Below are 26,250 nucleotides of genomic sequence, written 5' to 3' on the forward strand. Positions count from 1 at the left end.
CCAGATTTAGCCAAAGATGAGTGAATAAATATATCAGAAATCAAATTTTGACCTCAGTTGCACCTGCACAACCACACTACAGTCAGTTATGGTTGCAGGAGTCAAACTGTGCTCATACAGAGATGATACTGAGTTGCAGCCTCAGCAATATTGCCTGACGAGAATACAACTGTTCTAACTTTCGGAAGAGCAGAACACCCGAAGTTCCCATTGATTTGAAATGGAGCTATGGGTCCTTAGGAGTCCTGAAAATCAAGTGACGTCTTATGTTATTCAGACTTTGAGCCTGATCCTGCAAGATGCAAAGTGCCTCCGGAAAGAAGCTAAATTCCCTTCATACCAACTGACTTGATTTACAAAATTAATTGCATCTAGCCTTTTAATGTCTTTGCAGGAGAAACAAATGAGAACAGCACACAGAGACAATGTGAAGACACCAGCGACAGCCTGTGAGGATCTGCAAACTTAAAAAAATGCCTCTCACAAGGAAGTTAACACAGTGAGGCTTGGGAAACAGTGTCATGGTCTGCTCTTTTCTACCACAGCTGAGGAAATAAATAGATGATTGAAATAACGTTGCACATTTACTGTAGTTGAGTGCTGTAAAGTTCAAAGATGAAGATGTTGTCTATGCCCACAGGACTTAGAATCTAAGGTCTCAGCTTGCAAGATGAAGAATGCACCATTGATGTCAGGGTGATTTGAGAGTACTCAAAACCTTTCAGGTATAGACATTAGAGCCCAAAGAATGCCAAAACCCAAGAGGTGCTGAGCATTAGCCACTCCCACTAAAGTCAATGGGAACAAGTACAAGACACTCAGCACCTCTCCATTTTTGCTCCATTTCATACATCCGTTATACATAAGACTGACAAAAGAGCAAACTTTAGATAACCCATTGCAATTAGGGAGCTGGGGTGTGTGTGTGAGGGTTTGGTTTCTTTAATGCACCAATAAGTTATACAAATCAGCCAAAGATAGAGAAATTCTGCTGGAGACACCATGTTTCATTTAAAACACACTGAAGTTTATAACAAATCAGAACTGGATTAAAGTCATGCAGCAAAAAGGAAGTTGCTCATATGTCTTCTGTCCCAGTCATTTGCAGTCAAAATTATGTAAAATTAATCAGTTTCAGCTGAGTTTCATATTCAAATTACTAGCTGGGTTCAAAACCAAAACTTTGGTCAAACATGAAAAACAAAACCACCCCAAACAAAATGAGATGAAAATGTCTCAATGTGAAAGGGAACCAGCAAGTTTGGGTCCAATCCTGCAAGCTGCTGAATCTGTACTGGAGCTAATGAGAGTTTAGGGTATGCTCAGCATCTCACAGGACCAGGCCCTTAGTGAATACAACAATACTTGATTTGCAGGTAAGGAACTTTTTAGGATAAATACAGCAAATCTTTAAGATTGGGCTATAAGCTCTGAAGAGAGCTTCTAATTCAATGATCAATTTGGGAAAACCATGAGTGTTTATTGGATTGAAATATTTCTTTCAACTGAAGGGAGAAATCTTATTTCATTGGTTGTAATATTTGTGCCATAAAAAATGAACATTGCAACAGGAAGAGTTCATCCTGATATACTTCTAAGACATAAAACGCTACCTGAGACATTTTTTCTTGATCATCTTGCTGTTTACAATTTTCAGTTGAGAAAATTCCCTTCAACAAGAACATGCTAAGAGTTCAAAATTGTGAATTTTAATGCATTTTAATGTTTATTTTGAGAATATCCTTCCCCCCCATATTGGTTTTAACCCCAAAGATTCTACGACTTACTTGGGGCTTTATCCTGCAGTCTTTACTCAGGCAAAATTCCCCCTAAAGTCAGTGGTTGTTTTGCCCAAATAAAGACAAAAAATTGGACCTTAGATCACCCCTCAAAGAATGGCAGGACTCTACACTAAGGCCTGGTCTACACTGGTGGGGGGGTCGATGTAAGATACACAACTTCAGCTACGAGAATAGCGTAACTGATGTCGACGTATCTTATTTCGACTTACCTCCTGTCCTCACGGTGCGGGATCGATGGCCGCGGCTCGCCCATCGACTCCGCTTCCGCCTCTTGCCCTGGTGGAGTTCCGGAGTCGACGGGGAGCACGTTTGGGGATCAATTTATCGCGTCTAGATGAAACACGATAAATCGATCCCCAGTAGATTAATCACTACCCGCCGATCCGGCGGATAGTGTGGACGTACCCTAAGTCCCGATTCCATATAGGCCCTTAATCAGCAAGGTTCTTAAGAACATGAGTAGTACCAGTGAAGTCATTAAGACTCCTCACATCCTTTAAGTTTATGTTAAATATGTATATTGAAGTAGTTTGCTAACTTGAGGTCATAATGGACAACTGTAAAACCTGTGATTTTTCTCTATGCCAACCCTCTTCATTGTTCATCCATCTTTCAAACATTTGACAAGAAAAAAATTGAGTTCCGATGAGGTTTTTTTTTAAATCAGAACTATAATATACTCTCTAAATTTAGTGGAATCAGAACAATAGTGGGGCTCAAGTAGTTGAAAAAGAATTGGTCTTCTTTGCAGCAGCCTGCCTGGAACACCATTTCCCATTTGTTCTATTTAATACCATTTCCGTGGCTGGGGCATATGCTGCCACTCAACTGGGAATAGTCCTGTGAGTTTGGAGACAATGCTGAAACTTCACTCACACACACACACACACACACACACACACCCTGACTAAATGTTTCAAATTATGCATCTATACTCTAACTAAGCTGAACTTTATCAAGATCAAACATGTCCTTGTTGCCAATACTGCTGACCTTTGGGTCCTGAGAAGCCCCTGGGTCCACTCACACTAATAAAGGAGGAACTAGAAAGTGAAAAATCCTTGGCTTTCTTCCTTTAATTTTTAATGTGTCTAATCCTTTTCCTGGAGAAGATAACTTTGAAAACATAAAACTGATATGAACAGGTTGCTAATGTTAAAAAACACAAGCAGCTGGGCTTCACCTCTGCAGCAGGAGACTGGAATTACCTAAAGATACACACATGCGCACACACAAACATACACACAATGTTGTAAAATGAGTACATTGAGTTTGCTGTTTATCTCCAGGACTTATCTCACTAAAGCTTCCCAGTATCCTTAGGCCAGCTCTGTGCAGTTGTTGTGATAATGTTAGCCCAGAAAATGTTACGCTTGGGGAGTGGCAAAATAACTGTTTCTCATGTCTGTTCAGTAACATCCAGGCTGTCTTTGGATGGCACTTCTTAAAAAAATCCTGGTTAGAAAAGCAGAAAATATTGATTAAACAAGACTTCAAAATATTTTCCTGAGCAGTAAGCCAATGAGTCTCAGAAAAACCCTCAAAAGTGCAGGTTACTGACATGAGATACAGCTGTTTATATCTGCTTCCAAGTCCTGGTATCTGTCACCTGTTTTCAGCAGCAGGCAGAGGAACCATCCCCGCTAGCTACAAATATAGTAGACATTATCACTGACGTATCAGAGGGGTAGCCGTGTTAGTCTGGATCTGTAAAAGCAGCAAAGAGTCTTGTGGCACCTTATAGACTAACAGACGTTTTGCAGCATGAGCTTTCGTGGGTGAATACCCACTTCGTCGGATGCATTATCACTGAAATTATCATATTATAGAAATATTGTGAAATGTTTAAGGGGATCAAATCAATGCACAGTCCAGAGCTGTGGACACCAGCCAAGAAAGTGAGATGAAGTTTGTTGAAAGTAATATAGTCTGGTGATGAGAGCAGTAAGTACAGTCATTTGTGGATCTGTTGATTTTGACTGGTCTTTACATAAGGAAGAGTTGGACGGATGCCCAGACTAGAGATAACATTTCCTGGTAGTGTAGAAGAGGTGTTACTATAAATAGCCTGCAAGTAACAAAGGCAATGATTAAAGATCAAATACTCTTGTTCTTAATGTGGACAAAGTCCCAGTTCTATGTAATCTATGGATTTTAAAGGACTTAAGGTCAGATAATTTGCAACTTCTTTTTGATACATTTAGAATTTCAAGAAAATAAGTGGCAAGATTCCTGAGATCTGGAAAGCTGCACCTTGTTAGCATACGGAAACTATTCAAACAAAGGCTATAAGATAAGTGATGATTAGAGCTGAAAGAATAATATATCATGTAATTTAGTCAACAAATTTTGCTGCTTTTTCTGTTCATGCAATGTCAATGAACAAACTGTGACTTTCTTAATTGCAGTTGATAAATTTGAATCAATTTTGTTTATTTAGTTGCTTCCTATTCTAAATCTGAAATCAGAGCTATCTTGTTTCCTGGTCAAATGCTTCTAATCTATTCAGGTTCTGACTCCCACTGACTTCAAAGGGCATTAGAGCAAGTCCACAATCGGGTTTCTTTCTAAGGCACCTGTCTCTATAGCATCTAAATGTCATATTTCTGATGCAATGTTCACAGAAAGCAAATTTGAAATTAACTTTCCCAAAGTATTGGATGAACTGTGCAAACCAAAAATTCACTTATCACAAGTGTTCAAGATAGTGAAACTCATACACAAAAATTCATAGAAAGCAAAGACAAAAGTTTTGCATTTCCCACTGAAGCACAATCATGCCAGCATAGATTTAAAATAATATTCTGCTCATCTATAATGCTTTCCAGCCAGTGGTTCTCAAACTGTGGGTCGGGACCACAAAGTGGGTCACCACCCCATTTTAGTGGGGTTGCCAGGGCTGGCTTAGACTTGTACTCTTGAGGACATTCTGCACCAAAAAAATAAAAATTCTGCTCACAAAATTTTAAAATTCTGAAGATTTTATTTGTCAAATAAATGTGGAGGCTCCAGTAGGGCATTGGGGAGCACAGGCCACTGGCTGCACAAAGGTAGCAGATCACTGTGCAGCTTTCCCCCGGGACACAGACTCAGTGGTGAGACTACATCCAATCCTGACACAGTGGAAGGACCAGGCCTGCCCCAGAATCATCCCAGGGCCCTGCCCCTCCGTGCCAGGTGCACCAGGTGTGGGCAGGCAGGCTCAGCAAGGCAGGATCCAAGGGTGGAGGGGTTTAGTGTGGGGGGATCCAGGTGTGGGGTGAGAGGGGTCTGTGTGGGGAAATCTCGGTGTGGGCAGGTCAGTGGGGGATCCAGGTGCAAGGGGGATCTGGATTCACAGGGGATTGTGGGGTTCTGGGAGCAATAGTAATGGGACTCTGCAGAGGGGTCCAGGTGAAGATGGTTGGGGCTCAGCGGGGGTGGGGTGGGGATAGAGCTTGGCAGGGGGGTCTGGATGTGGGGGCTCTGGGGGGAGTCGGACTCAGTGGGGTGGGGATCCAGATGCAGCTGGTTGGGGCTCAGTGGGGTGGTCCAGGTGCAGGGGAAGTTGAGCCCATCAGGTGGGGTTTCTGAGTGCAGAGGGGGACGAGGCTCATCAGGAGGGTCTGGGCAGGGCTGGCTTTAGGCCGATTCCCCTGAATTGAGCCCCGTGCCTAAGAGGGCCCCGCACCTTAAAGAACAGCGCCTAACTTAGGCGCCTTTTTAATTTTTACCCGGCGGCACTCCAGGTCTTCAGCGGCACTTCAGCAGCGGGTCCTTCACTCGCCCTGGGTCTTCGGCGGCATTTTGCTGGTGGGTCCTTCAGTGCCGCGGAAGACCCGGAGCGCTGCCGGGTGAGTCATCCCTGCTGGAGCCCCGTCGAAATTATTTGAATCAGGCCCCATACTTCCTAATGCCGGCCCCGGGTCTGGGTATGACGGAGTTTGGCTGCCCGGGGGTTGGGCGGAGAGGGGAGCAGCTCCCTGTAGCTCCCTCTCCCTGCAGCTGAGGAGTTATGGGTGCAGGAAGTGGGTAGGAGACAGAGTTTGCAGAGCTTCCTGCAACTGGGAGAGAAATCGGGGGGTGAGTTTGACCCAGCCCCAAATGCCGTGCAGGGGAAGAGGAAGTCCCATCCTCTCCAGCCCAGCCAGGACTAGCAGCTGAGCCCAGCGCAGGGTAGGAACCACCAGCTGGGTCTTCCCCAGTCCCACCCTCTGCCGCATAGTGATTTACCTCTCTGCCAGCTGCCCTGGGCACCCGAAACATACTGCTGGGGAGGGTCAGATGACCACTCTTGCGGCTTTCCTTTAGTTACCCATCAGAAAGTCATTTTTCTGTGGGGAAGCAAAGAAATTTGTGGGGGACATAAATTCTGTGCATGCACAGTGGCGCCAGAATTCCCCCAGGAATAGACTTACTGGGGCCTGAGGCTGAAGCCCAAGCCCAAGCCCAAGCCCCACTGCCTGGGACCAAAGCCCAAGGGCTTCAGCCCTGGGCAGCGGGGCTCAGGTTATAGGCCTCCCTCCTGCCTGGGGCTGAAGCCCTTGTGCTTCAGCTTTGCCCTCCCCCCCTTCAGGGTGGTGGGGCTCAGGCTTTGCTCCCCACCCCACCCGGGGCAATGGGGCTCGAGCTGGCTCAGGCTTCAGGGCTCCCCATTCTAGGGTGATGTAGTAATTTTTGTGGTCAGAAGTGGATCACAATGCAATGAAGTTTGAGAATCCCTGCTCTAAACCCTTTACAAACCTTAATTAAGCCTCACATCAACCTCCTTTTACATAAAGAAAGCAGGAGCACAGAGAGGTGAAGTGACTTGCATATGGTGACAAGGAAAGTCAGTGGCAGAGCAAGGAAATAAGACTATTTTATTACTTTAATCCCCATGATTTCCTGGAAGATCATTTTTAGCTAATTTTCTGAAGTTTTTTAAGCTTTTTTTCTCAAGTGAGACCAAAAAAAATGCAGAGAATGCTACAGTATAAACTCTACTTTTATTTTTCAGTGGCCAACATTTCCAAATTGCAATTGCATAAAATTAGGCTTCTAAATGCTTACATAGGCACCTAAATAAAAGTGGCTTGTTCTTCCTCTCAGCAACAGCTTGTTCCAACTCTTGCTGCCACCTCCTCTCAACTCCAAGGAGTATGGGGGCAGATGGAGTCAACTGCTGCTGAGAGAAAAAAGCAGTTGGCAGGGAGTGGAAGAGGGGACTACACAGTCAGAGGGGGAAGTCTCTGGTTTTCAGGCACAGGGAAGCAACCACAAGGGGAGAAAACAGGAAGAATGTTGGAAGCAGCCATGGTGGTGGTAGTAGATGGGGAGGATGGCAGTAGCTCTTATTTGTAAAATGGTCACTGGCGGAAATTTTCAAATGACATCTAGGTACAGAGCCTGATATTTTCAACTACAGAAGTTCCCCAAATTGTAACTCTGACCTTTGTCCCCCTTGGTTAGAAATCATGTTGGTGCAAACCAAAGTTTATACTGGAGCAGCACATCTACACAAGGTGCATGCGCTCATGCAGCTCCACCAATGCACAAAAGGCCTTTCTCTGTTAAAATATAGCCAATTAAATCTCATTAAACACTAACTGGACAAGTCTCTTTCCAAGACTGGACAATTGATAAAATGAGGCCTAAACAGACTCTATAATGTCAAGATCAACTTCTATAGCAATAACAACCTACTTTATGCTAAATTTTTTAATTCAAGTGCCCAGGACCCAGACATGCATATTGACAAGCAGAGATTATTATAATAGGAAATAAATGGTATTGTTACACACACAATTTTCACTCATAACTGGCTGAAAACGCAAATCAGGGTCCAAGTATATCTCTGGTATGACCCTACTGAAATCAATGAAGTAACACCAGGGATGAATTTTGCCCAGTTAACTAATGCGGTTTTAGGAACAATGTTAACCAACCACATTGCATATGCAAATTTGTGTTTCCTGATTGATTTGCCAGTACTCAGTACTTATTTCTGGATTCCTAGCTTAAAATGTTAATTTAATAAAAATGGGTACTCGAGAAACTCCTGGCTACAGTGGAGATATTTCCAGATGCTTCTGATGAAGACATTCAGACTGTACATAACAATACATATATTGACTCAGTGTTTTAGTGACCATCAAATGTATATTGCCCTTCATGGTAAATATAGATGCAAATTCTCCTTTACCCTTTTTCAATCATTGGATCAATACATGCTGAAGTTCACGCAAACATGAAATTACTGGGACAAATTCTACCTTTAGTTATATTCAGGCAACCCTGTGACTTCAGTGGGAAGAATTTAGGCATTTGTTGGGCCATTGTGAACTTGAGAAAAGAACACATGACAAAAATGTAATTTCTGTTGTCCTACCTGCACAAGTGAAGACCTGGACCAGCATGGCTGAGCATTAAGCAAAATATACAAATATATAATGTATGTATGGAGAAGCAGGAAGGAGCACACAAAGAGAAGTTTAAAATGAAGGATGAGCAATGCTGCACTATGGTGCCTTGGCAGAAATAATTGGTTTCAGACCATATAGTTCTGTTACCTATAGTTCTTGATCCTAGGCAGTGATGGTAAGGTCCAAAGGCACAGTCCTGGGGGCATCCAAAAGCTGAACTGGGGCTAAAGAAAGCCCTTTGAAGCAAACAGTTCTCATGAAGAGCGTACCCCCAAGATAGGTTCTTTTTCTTTTATTGATACATTGTGTATTTATAGATCCCAAACCAGCAAAGCACCTAAACATGTATAGACCCACTGAAGTCATGAGATGCACATCCTTGAGTGCTTTGCTGGATCCAGGCCTCTAGTTAACAGCAAAGCAACACTTTGGGTCTGTCATATGATGGTGCATCTGTGATACCATTGATGTCTTTTGTGTCATTTTAAAAATAAATTAGTAGTTAAGATTTCTCTCTCTCTCTCTGGGTTTTTTTGCTTGTTTGATTGATTTAAGAATAATTATGTGTCCCATGTCCCCAGCTCTCTAATATGAAATAAAATGATCCCAATAGCTCTGTAATGGTCTCCGCTCAGGGTCTGGTTGGGAAGCGTTGCCTAGTGGTCACGGCCACAACCCTGGACTGCCAATGGGGTTGTGCAGAGGGGAGCCCAGGCCCTCCCCCTCTACTGGGCTCTGAGCCAGGGCCCTTTTAGCTACCAGTAACCTGGCCACCAAGACCACTTAAGGCTGTCCTCCCTGGGCCTCTTCCTCTCATCTCCCCTCTGGAAGATCCCTTAATAGAATTATCACAAATTTTCTGACTCATTTTGAACCTCAATTTTAAAAGGTAAGAAAAAAATGTGCATATTATGAACAATTAAATATATATGAATGAATGAATGATGTGTATATGGCTTATGGTTGTTGCACAAGTTATATATATATTTTGCAATTGTTCATAATATGCACTTTTTTTCTTTTTAAAATTATGAGGCTCAAAAGGAGTCCAAAAAATTTTGATCATTCTATTAAGGGTTGCTGATCTAGACAGCAAAAAAGCTGAACGAACTACTAAAAATAAAAATACTTTCACGTAAAAGAAAATAAACAATGTTTGAAAAGAAGAACAAAAGTTTCCATCCGAGTTTCAGTTTGGAAGGATTACATATTTTTGTGATGGTGTATGGGATTTAACCATGGGACTTCCCATTAATAAAGGTAGGAGTCATGCAGCTAAACACAGGGAAACAGCAATGGTGGAGTGTTAATGTTGAAAGGACTTGGGCATTTTTACACCATGGTTACATGATTGGGTGGACTCAAGTCCTATTTATTCTACAGTGTGAACCATTGCTACCACCATTGATGGTTAATCTTACATGCCTGCAAGCGGTAGTTTTACTGGAACCAACTTTCATCCTGGCATTACATAACTGTGTGTAGTACCAGACTGCGAGCTATTCCTGGAAATAAGTTATGCAACAACTTTTCTGTTCGCTCCACTAAACTACCCAAGCACTTAACAACTTGCTGAAACCAGTTTTTTTTCTACTCATATACCCTCACTTTTTTTGCAACTACAGGAGATTATACAAGGTGTCTTAGGAAATTGAGTAAACTTCAATTTTACAGCTTTGTTTAAAATTTTCTATTAAAGTATATTTTTTGTATTATTATTGAATGCTGTTGGAGTTAGACTTGTAGAAGATATTACTGTAGGATTAATGAGATTCTGATCTGAGCTCCACTTTTCTCCCAAAACATAAACATGAATGTAAAACCACAAACACAGGAGCTTTTTGTTTAGTGGAGGGAAGATTGATCAAATTCACAAAAATATAATACTGTTTTAGTTTCTTGTTCCCAGAACAATGCTTTGGAAGTCACAATCAGAAGAACAGGAACCAATAGAAAACCTCCTTACATTCTTTGCCATGAGTAAAAAAGACCAGATTGCAATTCAGGGGTCAATTCCCTGCTATGCTACAGATTTCCTATGTGACCCCAGGCAAGCCGCTTAATGTCTCAGCTTCCCATCTGTAAAATGGGGATAATAGTATTTCCCAAACTCAGAGGTGTTGTGAGATTAAAGACTGCAAGATGCTCTGATACAACAGTAATGAAGGCCGTGTAAGTATCAAGACAGATAGAGATCTGGGGTTAGGAAGGAATGTTCCTCCCCCAGGTTATATTGGCAGAGATGCTAGGGGGTTTCGCCTTCCTCTGCAGCATGGGGCACTGGTGAATTGCAGGTTTAAACTAGAGTAAATGGTGAATTCTCTGTAACTTGAAATCTTTAAACCATGATTTGAGAACTTGAGTATTTCAGCCAGAGGTTAGGGGGTCTATTACAGGAGGGGGTGGGTGAGGTTCTGTGACCTGCAATATGCAGGAAGTCAGACTAGATGATCATGATGGTCCCTTCTGTCCTTAAAGTCTATGAAGTTATGAGATCCTGGAGTAAAATAGAGCCAGGCACACTGAGCAGTTTATTAAAATACAGGATACTTGTTACACCACAGACCTTCAACCTAGACTACCCAGGTTGGTAAAGGAAGTGCACAGCCTATTCCTATACCAAAGATGATGTACATGGTGGGAGGGGGGGAGACAGTCATACAGGTTACAGAGGATGTCAGCCTGTCTGCTTCCCTTCTCCCCCCAGCCAAGAACAAAGTCCTATCAAAAGTCAACAGGGAGAATACTGTCACTTTTTCCCAAAGCTTCACGCAAAACGAGGTACTGCTTATGTCATAATGGCAGGAAGCTGCATCCAAAAATCAAGCACACAAGGCAAGAAACCAACCAAGCAAGCAAACCTCAGAGATATCCTGTCACATATGTCTGCCCAGAAACAGACTTAACACAGCAAATGTACATTTGTATCACAATGCAGGGACTTAGCAATATGATCCAGTAAAACTACATAGTGAACGCTCTATGGCTGCTCTGTAGGTTTACACTAGGTACACCTGACCTGAGGCGGGTTACTGGCCCCCCTATATGTATGAAAGTTAACTCAAAACATCTGCTGAGCCTGGGATCAATAGAGAGAAATGTGGGACAATAGCCAACAACACTGGGGCTGGTACCTCAGCCACAGCACAAGACCTTTGAGCAGAAAACATTATGGATAGGGCCCTTCCAAATTCACAGTCCATTTTGGTCCCTTTCAAGGTCATAGGATTTTAAAAATCATAAATTTCAAGATTTCAGCTATTTAAATCTGAAATTTCATGGTATTGTAACTGTAGGAATCCTGACCCAAAAGGGAGTTGTGGGGGAGGGTGGTCACAAGGTTATTGTAGGGGGTGTTGCTACACTTACTTCTGTGCTGCTGCTGGTGGCAGCACTGCCTTGAGAGCTGGAGAGTGGTGGCTGCAGGCCAGGAGCCAAGCTCTGAAGGCAGCTCCACCGCCAGCAGCAGCGCAGAAGTAACGATGGCATGGTATGGTATTTCCACCCTTATTTCTATGCGGCTGCTGGCAGGGAGCTGCCTTCAGATCTGGGCGCCCAGCCAAGAGCTGCCGCTCTCTAGCCACCCAGCTCCGAAGGCAGCGCAGAAGTAAGGGTGGCAATACCACTATGCCCCCTAAAATAACCTTGTGACCCCCCTGCAACTCCCCTTTGGGTCAGGACTCCCAATTTGAGAAACATTGGTCTCCCCCATGAAATCTGAAAGCACACAAAAGACCAGATTTCATAGAGGGAGACGAGATTTCATGGTCCGTGACGCGTTTTTCTTGGCCATGAATTTGGTAGGACCCTAGTTATGCACAAAGGACTTGCACAGAACAACAGTTCCCCTCCTCAGGCAAGATTGAGTCTGCCTGCTGACTACTTCTGAAGGCTGGAGAGGGTTGGGGAATCTGCTCTTCCTAAAGGACCACTAAGGACTCCCAAGATAACCACTTAGCTCCTGATGTGCAGAAGTCATCAGGAGAGCCAGCCAGCTTGTGCCTTCAGTGGGAGACACCAGTGGAGGCGTCCCATGTGTCTCTGCAGTGAGAAGTGATCAGCTCTTCTAGTTAGATGCTTATGGGAGCTGGATACAATGCTACCCTGCCTCTTCATCTGAGTGTCCACATCAAATGTCAGTGAGTGTCCAGGCTAAATCATGGCCCACTTTTCAGAGATCAACAGCAAAAGCCATTTTTTGTCTTGTGACCAACTGAAACCCAACCAACATTGGTTGAAAATATCTACATGATTAATACAATACAATATAATAGACATATGGAGAATGTGAAGAGAAATTGTGTGTTTTGAGATGGGATTGAATCACGAACCCCATTCCTAATTCCGGGGTTTTGTGTATTTTGAATATACTGAAGTACATTATAGTGAATCTCTTCCTGCTGACACCTGGTCCACAACAAATCTGTCTAAGACAAATTCCAAATGCAAATTCAAATATGTTCCCCTTCATGTTATCACCTAGTACAGTGGTTCCCAAACTTGTTCCACCGCTTGTGCAGAGAAAGCCCCTGGTGGCCTGGGCCGGTTTTTCTTTACCTGCTGCGTCCGCAGGTTCGGCCAATTGCGGCTCCCAGTGGCTGCGGTTTGCTGTTCCAGGCCAATGGGAGCTGCTGGAAGCAGTGGCCAGTGTGTCCCTCAGCCCGTGCGGCTTTCAGCAGCTCCCATTGGCCTGGAGCAGTGAACCGCGGCCACTGGGAGCCACGATCAGCCAAACCTGCTGGCACAGCAGGTAAACAAACCGGCCCAGGCCACCAGGGGCTTTCCCTACACAAGTGGCAGAACAAGTTTGGGAACCACTGACCTAGTAGTTAGTTAACTTAATTCTTACATCACATTTTTGTTCTGCCAGACTAAGTTTCAATACATTGCATCATCTCCAAATGCAAAGTAAACTACAAATTTGAGGGAGGGGTGGAATGTTGTAGAGTTAAAATGTTAAAAAAGAAAGTTAAATGAAGAAAGTGCAAAAGGAGAACACTCCACTGATTCCAATAAGAGACATGAGAAAGCCAACTCTAATTTTCTGCTGTGAACAGCCTCAGAGTAAAAACAGGAGTACCTGTGGCACCTTAGAGACTAACAAATGTATTTGAGCATAAGCTTTCGTGGGCTACAGCCCACTTCATCACATGCATGCAGTGGAAAATACAGTCGGAAGATATATATGCACACAGAGAGAACATGAAACAATGGGTGTTACCATACACACTCTAACGAGAGTGATCTGTTCAGGTGAGCTATTACCAGCAGGAGAGAAAAAAAGCTTTTTGTAGTGATAATCAAAATGGCCCATTTCCAGCAGTTGACAAGAAGGTGTGAGGAGCAGTGGGGGGAGGGGAAATAAACATGGGGAAATAGTTTTACTTTGTGTAATGGCCCATCCACTCCCAGTCCTTATTCAAGCCTAATTTAATGGTGTCCAGTTTGCAAATTAATTCCAATTCAGCAGTCTCTCATTGGAGTCTGTTTTTGGAGTTTTTTGTTGTAATATTGCGACTTTTAGGTCTGTAATCGAGTGGCCAGGGAGATTGAAGTGTTCTCCAACTGGTTTTTGAATGTTATAATTCTTGACGTCTGATTTGTGTCCATTTATTCTCAGAGTAATTTACACTGGGTTGACTGCAACATGTTTAGTACACCTACTTTAAAAGGGACACAGTAAATCCATCTGATGCGCTCAATTGTATTAGCTAGCCAGCTGGTTATCGGTCTCCTTTACTATGCCTGTGTCACAGAGTGCTACTTAAGGCAGCTGTTAGTGTAAAGTTCACATTAAACAAAACATTACGCACTCCTTTCTGCCCTCAGCAACAAGCAGTGTGAGGCAGAAGTCATCACCATGCATGGATTCGTGTATCCCAGGGCAGCATTTAACCCTATTTCATTAGTAGTTATTTCTAGTCCTGTCACATTTCTCTGCATTTAGTACAGTTTTGTAGAGCAATTATTATGAAGAGATTTTTAATTTCCTTTAAATCAAACCTTTCCATGCAGGTTATTTTTTCCCTAAAACGTCCAACCTTCAAATTGAGACAAATGCTATTACCTGATTCTGAACTCTTTCACGCAAGCGTAAATCAGAAGTAATTCCATTAACATAAGAGCTACACTGGGATAAAACTGATGTCAGTGAGAGAAAAATCAGGCCCACAAAGTTTAAGATGCCTCAAATAAATTAAATTGGCCAGAATATTTGTTTTACAAAAATGAAATCTTCAGTGGCACAAGGGAAAGCAGGATGGCAAGCAAATTCTGAACAGATGTACAGCTCCTGAAACATCACTGAAGTCAATTAATTTTATGGGGTGTATGTCAGAGCAGCCAAGTGCGCCGGGAGGGGGGGGTGGTTCTTTGAATGTAGAGACTTTCGTTTTTAGTTTAAGTCCTGCCATTATATTCACCTCTGTGTTATTACATTTTTATGTGTGATATTGTGGTTATGCCATCTTTATGAGAACAATTACCTTTGTTTTTTAAAAAGTCTTTTCAGTGACTCATTTCCCCATCATGTGCACTATTTATATTTACCATAAAAATGTCATTAGCATTACACAGAGTTTTAAGTGAGAGATCCCCCCATTAAAATCAACGGAAGCCATGCAGCTAATTTCTCTGTAATAACATACTTAGAGCACACCTCTTATGGCATTTTAAACATATATAAAAATATTAAACAGAACGTTAATGGATCCAATTATCAAGGGTGCCAGAGCCATCTCTAGAGTTCCAAGTCTCCCAACATGAAGGGCTCACCAAGTACAAATTGGCTGGGTCACTGGCCAGAGTACTATGCTACAAAAACAGGCCACACTGACATGGCTCATTCCCCAGTTCAGATCCCGCACTAATCTCTTCACCTCTGGTAAAGACTGTACATTTGCCTGGCTGGACACAACTAAGTATTGTGCTCATTCAAGCAAAAATACAGGCCCTTTACTAGGCAGGCTGAGATGCTCTGAATATGCCAACCATGCTGGGACACACTGCCTGTTGCTTTCACAAGTGATCTCCATACTACTTAAGTCCTTCTGAATCCTCTGCACTAGGGTGAATTTCACCCTTTATCACTTAAGACTAACAACAAAATCTGCAGTGTGTACACTAAATTAAGCAGGGTCTGACCACAAGCTTTAAAAAGTAAAAATGACTTACCCACAGGACCAATCGCTGCAGGCACTAGCGAGAAACCAGAACGAGAGAAAGAGTTACAAAATGTCACGACTCAGCTTTATAGCTGTTACCAGATAGTATAAAGTGCAGGGCAGTGTAAATACTCACCCGTCCATTGCTTCTTTCATATAGGACAGTTTCTGGGGAAAAAAAGAATATTCCAAGTAAGTTGAGGGAAGAATTAAAATGGAATTTATTTAATATCCAAAAATTTTCTCCCAGAAATATTTTAACATCGATAACATAGACAGCAAGTTGTATATTTATTATTAAAGCAACTGATGAAAATAAACTGGCCAAATTTTTCAAGAATGAATAGGGATTTTGGGTGCTCAACTTGAATCACCTTAAAGGGCACTGATTTTCAGATATATGGTCAGTGCTTTCTGAAAATCATGACCTTTTAAGCACTCTCAAGGACACAAAATTACTAGTCACTTTTGAAAATCTTGACCGGTATCTTTTCAACAATCTTGTAGGGATTTTTTTTAATATATACACACTGAATACAACAAAAGTGAATCCAAAACAACACACATTAGATTCAATCTCTGCTAAAGTACATTTATTACAAATAAAAATGATACAGGATCCAAACAAAATACTGTGCACCATCCACGCAAAGGACTGAGGTTTCCCAGCAATGGATTTAATATGGCTTTACCAATGCTACAGCATGACTACACAGAATGGATCCAATCCGAACTCTAACCAATCCAATCCTAGCTCTGTCCCCAATAAGCAGAGCTTAACATGGCGCTGAGTAACATGTTGGATACCAGAAATAACATTTTCTAGGTGTTAGCTTTACATTTGTAGGATCTTTCTACTAAATTACTTATTCACAAAAATATTAGGCAGACCAAATCTTTTCTAGTTTTTGTCAGTTTGTTTCACAGCCTTAGCCATTTCTTGTATTTAAATTGTGTTTATGGAATCTTTTAAAGTATCTCTGCGACCTTCTGTCATGCAAACATGAACATTGGTAGTATTTTAAAGGTACAAAGAACATTTTAAAGATGCAAAATTTGCCATTCTGCGGTTGGTGCAGTACATTAGGAACCTTGTGCAAAGAAAATTGAGTTTTTACTAATGTCACTATATACTGATCCGGTACATTTCATGTGTTTAAAAAGAGCCAGGTTTTGAAAAAGAAGAATTATAGTTCAGCCACAAAGACGTGACATCTCTAGAAACAGCTAAGGTAGAGAAAGGTTAGCTAGCTGTTTAAAAAGTCAAGTTGCACTAGGCCATTGCAGCTATTTTGCTCTCCTCCTCCACCCTGCCCTTCATTTCTTCCTAGGGTTCAGAAGCCCTTAAGTGGGACCATCTCTTTAATTCTCTGAGCTAGTGCCGAGGGAGAAGCAGGGTCACAGCTCCCACCTTCACTTCCTGAACCTTTTGTAGCACCATGGAATGGCAGGTGTACACTGAGGAAGAAGTACACGGGAGAAGCACAGCAGCTGCTAGCAAGGACAGCTTATACACTGCACACATGCCTCCCCATCACACCTACATAACTAATGCTAACTTCCTGTTCCTACATGGACCATGTGTGCACGCTGTGATGTGGGGAGAAGGTCTGAGATCAGATGACTCCGAACATTAACATTTCATAAATTCACAGAAAAAATAATTGTCAGTAGCCTATTAATAATCCCTCTCCCCATTCCAAGTGGCGAGGCAGCAGTTCTGCAGAAAAGAACCTAGGGATTACAGTGGACGAGAAGCTGGATATGAGTCAGTGTGCCCTTGTTGCCAAGAAAGCTAATGGCATTTTGGGCTGTATAAGTAGGGGTATTGCCAGCAGATAAAGGGACATGATCTTCCCCTCTATTTGGCATTGGTGAGGCCTCATCTGGAGTACTGTGTCCAGGTTTGGGCCCCACACTACAGGAAGGATGTGGAAAAACTGGAAAGAGTCCAGCGGAGGGCAACAAAAATTATTAGGGGGCTGGAGCACATGACTTATGAGGAGAGGCTGAGGGATTATTTAGTCTGCAAAGAGAAGAATAAGGGGGGGATTTGATAGCTGCTTTCAACTACCTGAAAGGGGGTTCCAAAGAGGATGGATCTAGACTGTTCTCAGTGGTACCAGGTGACAAAACAAGGAGTAATGGTCTCAAGTTGCAGTGGGGGAGGTTTAGGAATGGGTTACCTAGGGAGGTGGTGGAATTTCTTTCCTTAGAGGTTTTTAAGGTCAGGCTTGACAAAGCCCTGGCTGGGATGATTTAGTTGGAGACTGGTGCTGCTTTGAGCAGGGGGTTGGACTAGATGACCTCCTGAGGTCCCTTCCAACCCTGGTATTCTATTATTCTACGATTCTCTGATTTAATCGTTTATTATAAGGTGACACATGAATGCTGTATCGCAAAAATGTATTTTACCAAAATGCTTCTCTCTTTAGATCACTTGAACAGCTGACCTGGTCAAGGCCAGCAGGCTTAAAATAATACCTACCAGCAGTATTTTGATGTGATGGCACATGTACTATATGCTGTCACTCTGGATAGAGCAGATTATGTGCGCACACACACGCATACACACACAGACACACACTCTCTCTCTCTCTCTCTTTCTGATACAGGACTGTAAACAGTTGGCTTTCCCAACCTGCTCTAAAACATATTGCGTAGAGTCAAACACTCAACCCTCTCCTGTGATATGGCTTTATGAACAAAACATTTAGGGATAAGATAATGAAGATTAGTGCAAGCCCTCTCCACCCCCTCCCCATGCCCCCAAAGCTTAGCTGCTTACAGCAGTGTTTTTCAACCGGGCTCTGCGGACCCCTCAGGGTCCACAGACTATGTCTAAGGGGTCCACGAAAGATTTTCATTACCATAGAACAGTGGTTTTCAACCTGTGGTCTGCAGACCTCTGAGGGTCCAGAGCTTATGTCTAAGATTTCCAAAGGGGTCCGCACGTCCATTTGCATCTGAAGAAGTGAGGTTTTTTACCCACAAAAGCTTAATAAATCTGTTAGTCTTTAAGGTGACACTGGACTCCTTGTTACTTCTATTTGAAAATTTTTAGGGTTCTGCAAATGAAAAAAGGTTGAAAACCATTGGTGTAGAGAGACTGCCCAGCCCCATCCTATATCTTTGCTCCCTTTAATTTCTCTAGAAAGCCACTCACACTCCTCTTATATCCAGGTGGGGAAACAAGCCCCCTGCCTCAGTGAGTCAGCAGAACCCACTTAACTCTTTCCCAGCAGAATCAACACATGCTAACAAGGCGAAGCGTTTCAGAAAACCACTGCCAGCATGGTCAACACCCAACCCAATTGTGCAGCTAACACGCTGTTTAAGACACTATATGTGTTTTCTAAATTTAGAACAGTAAATAACTGCATCATGTCAGATACCGCTGTGTAGTAACTACTGGCAAATGATGACTTTTTAATAGTAATCTCTCAGTAGTTTTTCTGGGCTTGCCATTTCAAAAATCTTTTCTTCTTTACAAAATATAAATCATCATTAATGGCTCATAAATGTCAAAATCTAAAATTAGAATCATACCGTGCCATCCCCCACCTTCATGTTTACATTTTAAAATGTAATTTAAAGCCATTGACCTCTCATTCAATTTTGTAGCAAACTTGTGGAGCTTAATACTGCATGATTGGCTTTAAACTGGAATCTCAGTATGAAGCAGCTGGATTATCCCTTAATCCACCCTTGGTTAGGAGACCCACAGTAATACATACGGGAATATCGTCGTGTCATTACAAAGACATCTGCATATCTACATTTTTATTATAGAATACAGGCATTAAATAATTATTTTGGATCTGATCTTGTGGTCCTTATTTGGGCAAACCCTCCATTAGCTTCAATGGGAGGTTTGCCCAAGTAAGGATTGTAGATTGATGGCCTTAAATTAGGCTACAATATGCTCTGGATGGCTATTGTAAAAATAATAGATTGACCCAGTCAATAAATGAGTATATTCACTAATACATAAATTTTAAAATTAGTGAGTTCTACTCACGGAGTTTATTACTACACTTCTAGCACATCTACAAAAAAAAAAGCCTACATATTGCCTGTGTGGAGATCATTGATACCTTGTGACATTAAGGAGATAGATAAAATCTGAGATTTGATTGTAAATCCTAAGAAGAAATGACCTTCCAAATGATATATGGCCCAACCTTCAGCTCCTAAAAACCCATGGAAAGTTCAAGTACATTACTTCACAGAGTCATTTTGAAGGTCCACACATTATGTACAGAAAGTAAAGCATATCAAAGGGCCAAGAAAAATTGGTTGTAACAAAGATTATTGTCTCCTTAAGGGCAAGCAGAACACTTATGATGTTTGGAATACTTTGGGGAGGGGTAGCCTTTTAAAACAGAGATTGACAAAGGAGAGTGATCTCTTAATACAGATTTTACAGGGTATAACAGGAGTGGGCAAACTACGGCCCGTGGGCCGGATCCAGCTCACCAGCCATTTTAAACAGCCCTCAACCTCCTGCTGGGGATCAGGGTCTGGGGCTTGCCCCGCTCTGGTGCTCCAGCTAGGGAGCAGGGTCGGGGGCTGCTCCACATGGCTCCCGGAAGCAGTGGCATTGCCCCCCCTCCAGTTCCTACACACTCCAATGGCCCGGCTCCAATGGCCCCCTCCAGCGCTCCAATGGGAGTTGCAGGGGCAGTGCCTGCGGGCAGGGCAGCGCAAAGAGCTGCCTGGCCACGCCTCCTCATAGGAGCCAGAGAAGGGACATGCTGCTGCTTCCGGGAGCCGCTTGAGGTAAGCGCTGCCCAGAGCCTGCACTCCTGAGCCTCTCTCCACGCCCCATTTACCTCAGCCCTGATCCCCCTCCTGCCCTCCAACCCCTCAATCCCAACTCAGAGCACTGTCCTGCACCCCAAACCCTTCATCCCCAACCCCACCCCTGTGCCTGCACCCACAACTGGAGCCTGCACCCCTTCACGCACCCCAACCCCCTGCCCCAGCCCTGATCCCCCTCGCCCTCAGAACCCCTCGGTCCCAGCCTGGAGCACGCTCTCACACTGCAAAATCCTCATCCTCAGCCCCACCCCAGAGCCCGCACCCCCAGCTGGAGCCCTCACCCCCTGACCCCTTCCCTCACCCTGAACTCCTCATTTCTGGCCCCACCCTGGAACCCGCACCCCCAATCAGAGTCCTCACCCCCTCCCACACCTCAATCCCAATTTTGTGAGCATTCATGGCCCACCATACAATTTCTATTCCCAGATGTGGCCTACAGGCCAAAAAGTTTGCCAATCCCTGGTGTATAAGATAATGAGCAGTATTTCTAGGGACCAGTTCTGCAGCATTTAGCTGATTTGACTTCAAGAGTTTTGCCTTAATGAAGACTGTAGTACTGGGTTCCCAGTCAATTAAAAAGGCATGCCCATTATCAGAAGAAACCCTAATAAACCCCAATTTTAATGAGGAACAAGCAGAGTTGGAAGTATAGCTAGCTGGGAATTTTCTGTCAGAACAATTTGTTGATAAAAATGCAGTTTCTGCAAAATTGAAATCCACTTCTCCTCTCCCCCACCCCCAGGGAAAATTTCAATCTTACCCCCAAATTTTGATTTTCTGCCAGGAAAAAAAAATATTTTGCTTTGGGTCAGTTCAACCCAGATCAGAATATTTCATTTTGTTGAACTAACCTAAGCATTTCAAGTCAGTTCAATATTCAACTATTTCCTATTGTACACATTGCCTCATGGCAGTTTTAATTCTCCCCTGTGGACTGGCCTCCCTGTAGAAGGACATCTCCCCTAGTGTGATGCAGGCTCCCTTCTGACCAAGCTACCTATTTCAGAATGTCAATGTTCTTTTTCAGTTGAATCCATTGAAACAAAATACTGCAACATTTCTGAATCAAATTTTTTGGACTATTTACCTCTGCAAAGAACAAATATCTCCACTTTTCAGCCCTACTTGGGATTAAAACAAATGTTGAAATATCACAATCTCCTGCAGAACAGAAATTCCAAATTTCACTCTGCTTTAGGCATTCCAGGGCTCTAATTTTGGCCCCACTACTGACTGGTTGTGTAGCCTTTGGCAAGTCCCTTCACCTCTCTGCCTAGATTTTTCCATTTGCAAAATGGAGATAACACTACATATCTACTTATCTCATTGGGATGTTGTGAGGATTAAGTAGTTAATGTCCATACAGTCCTTTGAATACCTAAAGCATTACCCAAGTAGTGCAGTACTACAAAAGTAGTAATAATAATATCGGGGTAACAGAGGATGACTTTCACCCAGTGGGACTATCTTTGGCAAATGCAATGTGTCTTTTCTAAGTTAACCTGATGAAAAGATGCTCACATCAAAGATGCTCATGTTATTACACCATTCCTTTTGAAGTGTGGGCTGGATTTTGGCTCCCTTGCTCCAACGCCTTCTCTTACCAACTGTAATTAATCTTATACAATGTAATTGTGATAGACCCAGGCCAGTTGGGTACAGCAGAATAGCAGAAGGCAGATATACTGGCCACTGGATTAACAGTTTTCTGTTCCCGGACTGACCAGAGCAGGGGCTGCTCCAGGCTAATGAGAACACCTGACTCTAATTAACCTGTAACGAGTCAGGTGAGGCCATTCAGGTAATGTGACCACCTGACTCTAATTAAGGCCCTGCTGATACTATAAAAAGGGCTCACTCCAGTCAGGCAGAGGAGTCAGGGAGCCAGAGGAGAGGAAGTGCAGCTGAAGGGCTGGTTACTGAAGACACCCTCAAACCATCGTTAAAGGAGCCCTAAGGTAAGGGTGAAGAAGAGAGAAGCAGGAGAGCTTTGGGGAAGTGGCCCAGGGAAATGTAGCAACTCTGGCAGTGAAAGGTTGGCTGCCCACAACTGCTACCATTAGGGTCCCTGGGCTGGAACCCGGAGTAGAGGGCGGGCCCAGGTTCCCCCCCAACCCACCACTACAGGAACATCTCCTGGAAGGGGAAGTCAGGTCCCTGTCAGGACAGAAGGCCTAACAGAGACTGTGGGAATTCTCTCACCAACCTCCTTGCAGCCTATGATGAAAAGGGCTCAGTAGACTGTAACCCTGGCCCTAGAAAGCGAAGGGCTAGTGGAGGGTCACAGTGAGCCACTGAGGCTAGCATAAACCACCTAGAAGTGCAGGACCCACGGGAGCAAGGTCAGAGCTCTGCCACAACTGGTGTCAGAAGTGGGATCGTGATTGTTCACAGCGTGGCGGAACAAAGAGGGGTTTACTAAAAAAAAAAGTGCACTGGGGTTTTTGGTTGTGGGTTTTTTTGTTGTTGTTGTTTGTACCACCATGGAGGAGGTGGTGAGAGCACTGGTGCAAGCCACAGCGGACCAGCAGGAGGCAACCCGGGCTCAAGCGATGGCACAACAGGAGTCCATGAGGTTACAGCAGGAAACCAACCAATTATTAATGAGCCAGGCGACCCAAGATCGAGCCTTCCTGTGCGAGGTTGTGGACCAGCTGAAGATCCTCACCACCCAGGCCCAGGGGTCCAATGGGACGTGAACCCCGAGGGCCACCGGTTGTCTGCGAAAGATGACGGCAGACGATGACATAGAGGCGTATCTCCTCTCATTTGAAAGGACTGCACAGCGTGAGGCGTGGCCCCTGGAGCAGGGGGCCAGCATTCTCGCCCCTTTCTTGTGAGGAGAGGCCCAGAAGGCCTACTTTGATCTGCCCACTCAGGATGGCGCTGACTATTCCCGGCTGAGGGCAGAGATCCTAGCACGATCCGGGGTGACAGCAGCGGTACGGGCCCAGAGGTTCCAGGAGTGGAAATACAGGGAGAACAAACCTCCAAGGTCCCAACTATTCGACCTCATACACCTTGCTCGGAAGTGGTTACGGCCTGAGGCATGCAGCCCGGAGGAGATTTTAGAGACTTTGGTCATGGACCATTACATGCGGGGGCTGCCGCCAGATCTCCGCAAATGGGTCTGCCAGAACGATCCGTCCACCTATGACGAAATGATCACATTGGTGGAAAGATGGATAACAGCCAGGGAATTAACCCAACTACCCAAGGAAGGCCCCTCACAAAACAAACATTTGACCCCGACCATGGAGGGTCGGGCGGCCAATCCTCCAGGAAGTCCTAGGTGGAAGAAGAGGGAGGTCGAAAACCAGTCAGGAACCCAGAAGGAAGGGGAAGGGCTGAGTGGGGGGAACCCTGGGACTAAATCCCCTAACCCACGTGATAGGGGAATGACTAGAAGCAATTATTGGTGTTATGGGTGCGGAGAGTTGGGGCACATGTGAGAGGGTCAGAAACGACAGTAAGGGGATAAGCTGTTAGATATCACCCTCATGAGATACTAAATCCTACATTTGAACACTCAGTTCAGAATTTAGGCAACATAAATGTACATTTAACATATCTATGTGTCTATTTTAGCATGCTAATGGGGACTCGGACACCCTATTAAAGCATCTTGTGACATGTTGCTTACCTCACCAACTGCCTCCTCAGTTTCCCTCATTGTCAGGGTAGTTTATCCCTCTGACCAAACCAAAAAAGCTGCCACTCCTGGGAGTAATGGAAGCCAAAAAACAACTAAATCAACAGCCCTTTCAACAACAAGTTCAAGCCTTCACCACGTGGTCCAGGGGCTCACACAAAGAGTCCTTTACCAGATAAACAACTCTCCCCACTCTGGGATTCTTTGTTTTCCTTCCTGCCTTTTGGGCCTGTTCACACGTCTTCCTCAAACTTATACAGTCCTGCCTCCTTCCCTGACATGCCTTCCTACAGTTACCTGACTCCCTGAAACTACAATTCCCAGAATGCCATTTTCCTGGAACAAAATCTGTAGTTGTTGTGCCTGGCCTGTTGCCTGTTTTTCAGGGCTAGCACAGCATGTTACACATATCTACGTTTGAAAACTGTGCCCACAAAAAAATATTAAGATAGAGATATTGCAATGCCAGTTACATTTGCATTATATTCTGAACTCAAAGTGGGACTTAAACTCTGTTTTTTTTAATGTAAAACAGAGGTTGATCTATCCAAAATTTTCATCACAATCTCTGGATAAAGCTTGAATTTTGAAGAATATGCTTATAAAATTTGCAGATGACACCAAGCTGAGTGGGGTTGCAAGCACTTTGGAGGGCAGGATTGGAATTTAAAATGACCTTGATAAATTGGAGAATTGGTCTGAAATCAACAAGATGAAATTCAGTAAGTTAGATGCTTGGTACGGCCTGATGGAAACTGCCCTCGGGTACTTAAGGAACTAACTAAAGCAATCTCAGAACCATTAATGATTATCTTTGAGAACTCATGGAAGACAGGTGAAGTACCAGAGACTGGAGAAGAGCAATCATAGTACCTAGAACAAAGGGGACCCAGGGAATTATAGACCAGTCAGCCTAACTTTGATTCCTGGAAGGATACTGGAAAATTGTAGTTAGAGAGGAAGCAGCAGATGTGTTATATCTTGATTTTAGTAAGGATTTTGACAGTCCCACATGACATTCTCAGAAGTAAATGATGAAATTACTATGAGTGCACAACTGGTTGAAAAAATTTACTCAAAGAGTAGTTATTAATGGTTTGCAGTCAGACTGGAAGGACACATCTAGTGGGGTCCCCATAGGGATCTGTCTTGGTTTCAATGCTGTTCAGTATTTTCATTATCAACTTAGATAACGGAGTGAAAAAGATGCCTGAATTTTCTGAGGCGCTTAAAAAAAAAATCAATTGGTTAGTTTCAGTTTCAATAAAAACTGGCCACAAAATAAATTCACATTCTGAGTCCCATGATATTTTGGTCCCCTCTAGCCCCAAAATTACAAAAAATGCATACGTTATGAGAGGTTTGGGGGCTTTCGTCAGTTCTGTAGCCTGTTTTGTTTTTAAAAGAATGCAAAAATGGTCAGCACTATTCATCATATCTGAATCGTATGTGCTGGGAGAGCAGGAGGTTTACAACAACCAGGATCTTCTATGAAGTAGCTGTTGGCTTTTGACAGAGACCAGGAACTGCATGAACTTCCCAAACATGCATCACTTGACAAAACTGTGAAGTGAAGGGACAACAGAGGGGGACGTTTGGTCTGTTTGTGATGGAGGTGGATGGATGGAATTTGGGGAAAGGGATGCTGGAAAGCTGGTGTCCTTACTGGGGCATAGTTAAAGTTGAGGTGCATTTTTTGTGGTGGATGGTGGTTGTGCTAGTTGTGAGGTGTTCATTTCTGGGTGGGGTAATAAAGGGTGTGTACTGTGCCTTCCTTTTTAGGGTTTGTGCCAGGTACATTCCACAGAGATCACCGATACACAGCAGTGTTTTTGTGTACTGGTATTATATATACTTGCAGTGGACCTCATCAAAAGCCCAGTGGAGGGTTCTAAAGAAGAGATGCTGACAGCCCAGATGACAGTCCCCAAAATTAGGACTCTCTCAGTCAAGATTTAACATTAACAAGTCTTATGTACTAACAGAACTTAATACTTAGTCCTGCCTCAGTGCAGGGGACTGGACTAGATGACCTATTGAGGTCCCTTCCAGTCCTACATTTCTATGATTCCATGGCTGCTGATTAGTAACAAATGTTCTGAAATGTAAATAATGCAATTTTCCTGGCCTCTGCAAGTCTGTGGGGCCACCACACACACATGCCATGCCAGCCCATGCCATACTATTTTAAAATTCCTGTCAGCTACCTATATTCTTGCAACTAACAGTGTACTATTGATTTATTTTTAATTGGATGTTAAAATTGTCCACATTCCTAAATTGTTGTGCTTCATCATGAGTGTGAGCAGAGACTTCACACAGACACAAGTACAGTTAAGTACCAGGCTCCACACTTCATGGAAATCAGACTCACGCCTCCTGTCCCTCCAGGTTTCCTACTCTGAAAAAATCAGGGCCAGGCATAG

The 26,250-nt window shown here is 43.6% G+C and overlaps 1 protein-coding gene across 1 annotated transcript in view; it reads right to left on the reverse strand.

Moving 5' to 3' along the window:
* The window catches only part of IMPG2 (interphotoreceptor matrix proteoglycan 2), a 91,684-nt gene that overhangs the window by 36,094 nt on the left and 29,340 nt on the right, over positions 1 to 26,250 (reverse strand). The window contains exons 4-5 of the mRNA XM_044992612.1: positions 15,485 to 15,516; positions 15,359 to 15,382 (exon numbers count right to left, since the gene is read on the reverse strand). Coding sequence (XP_044848547.1) covers positions 15,359 to 15,382; positions 15,485 to 15,516 — 56 coding nt within the window. The remainder of the gene's footprint in view (positions 1 to 15,358; positions 15,383 to 15,484; positions 15,517 to 26,250) is intronic.

This window comes from Mauremys mutica, chromosome 1, assembly GCF_020497125.1.
Source record: "Mauremys mutica isolate MM-2020 ecotype Southern chromosome 1, ASM2049712v1, whole genome shotgun sequence".
NCBI classification, from domain to species: Eukaryota; Metazoa; Chordata; order Testudines; family Geoemydidae; genus Mauremys; species Mauremys mutica.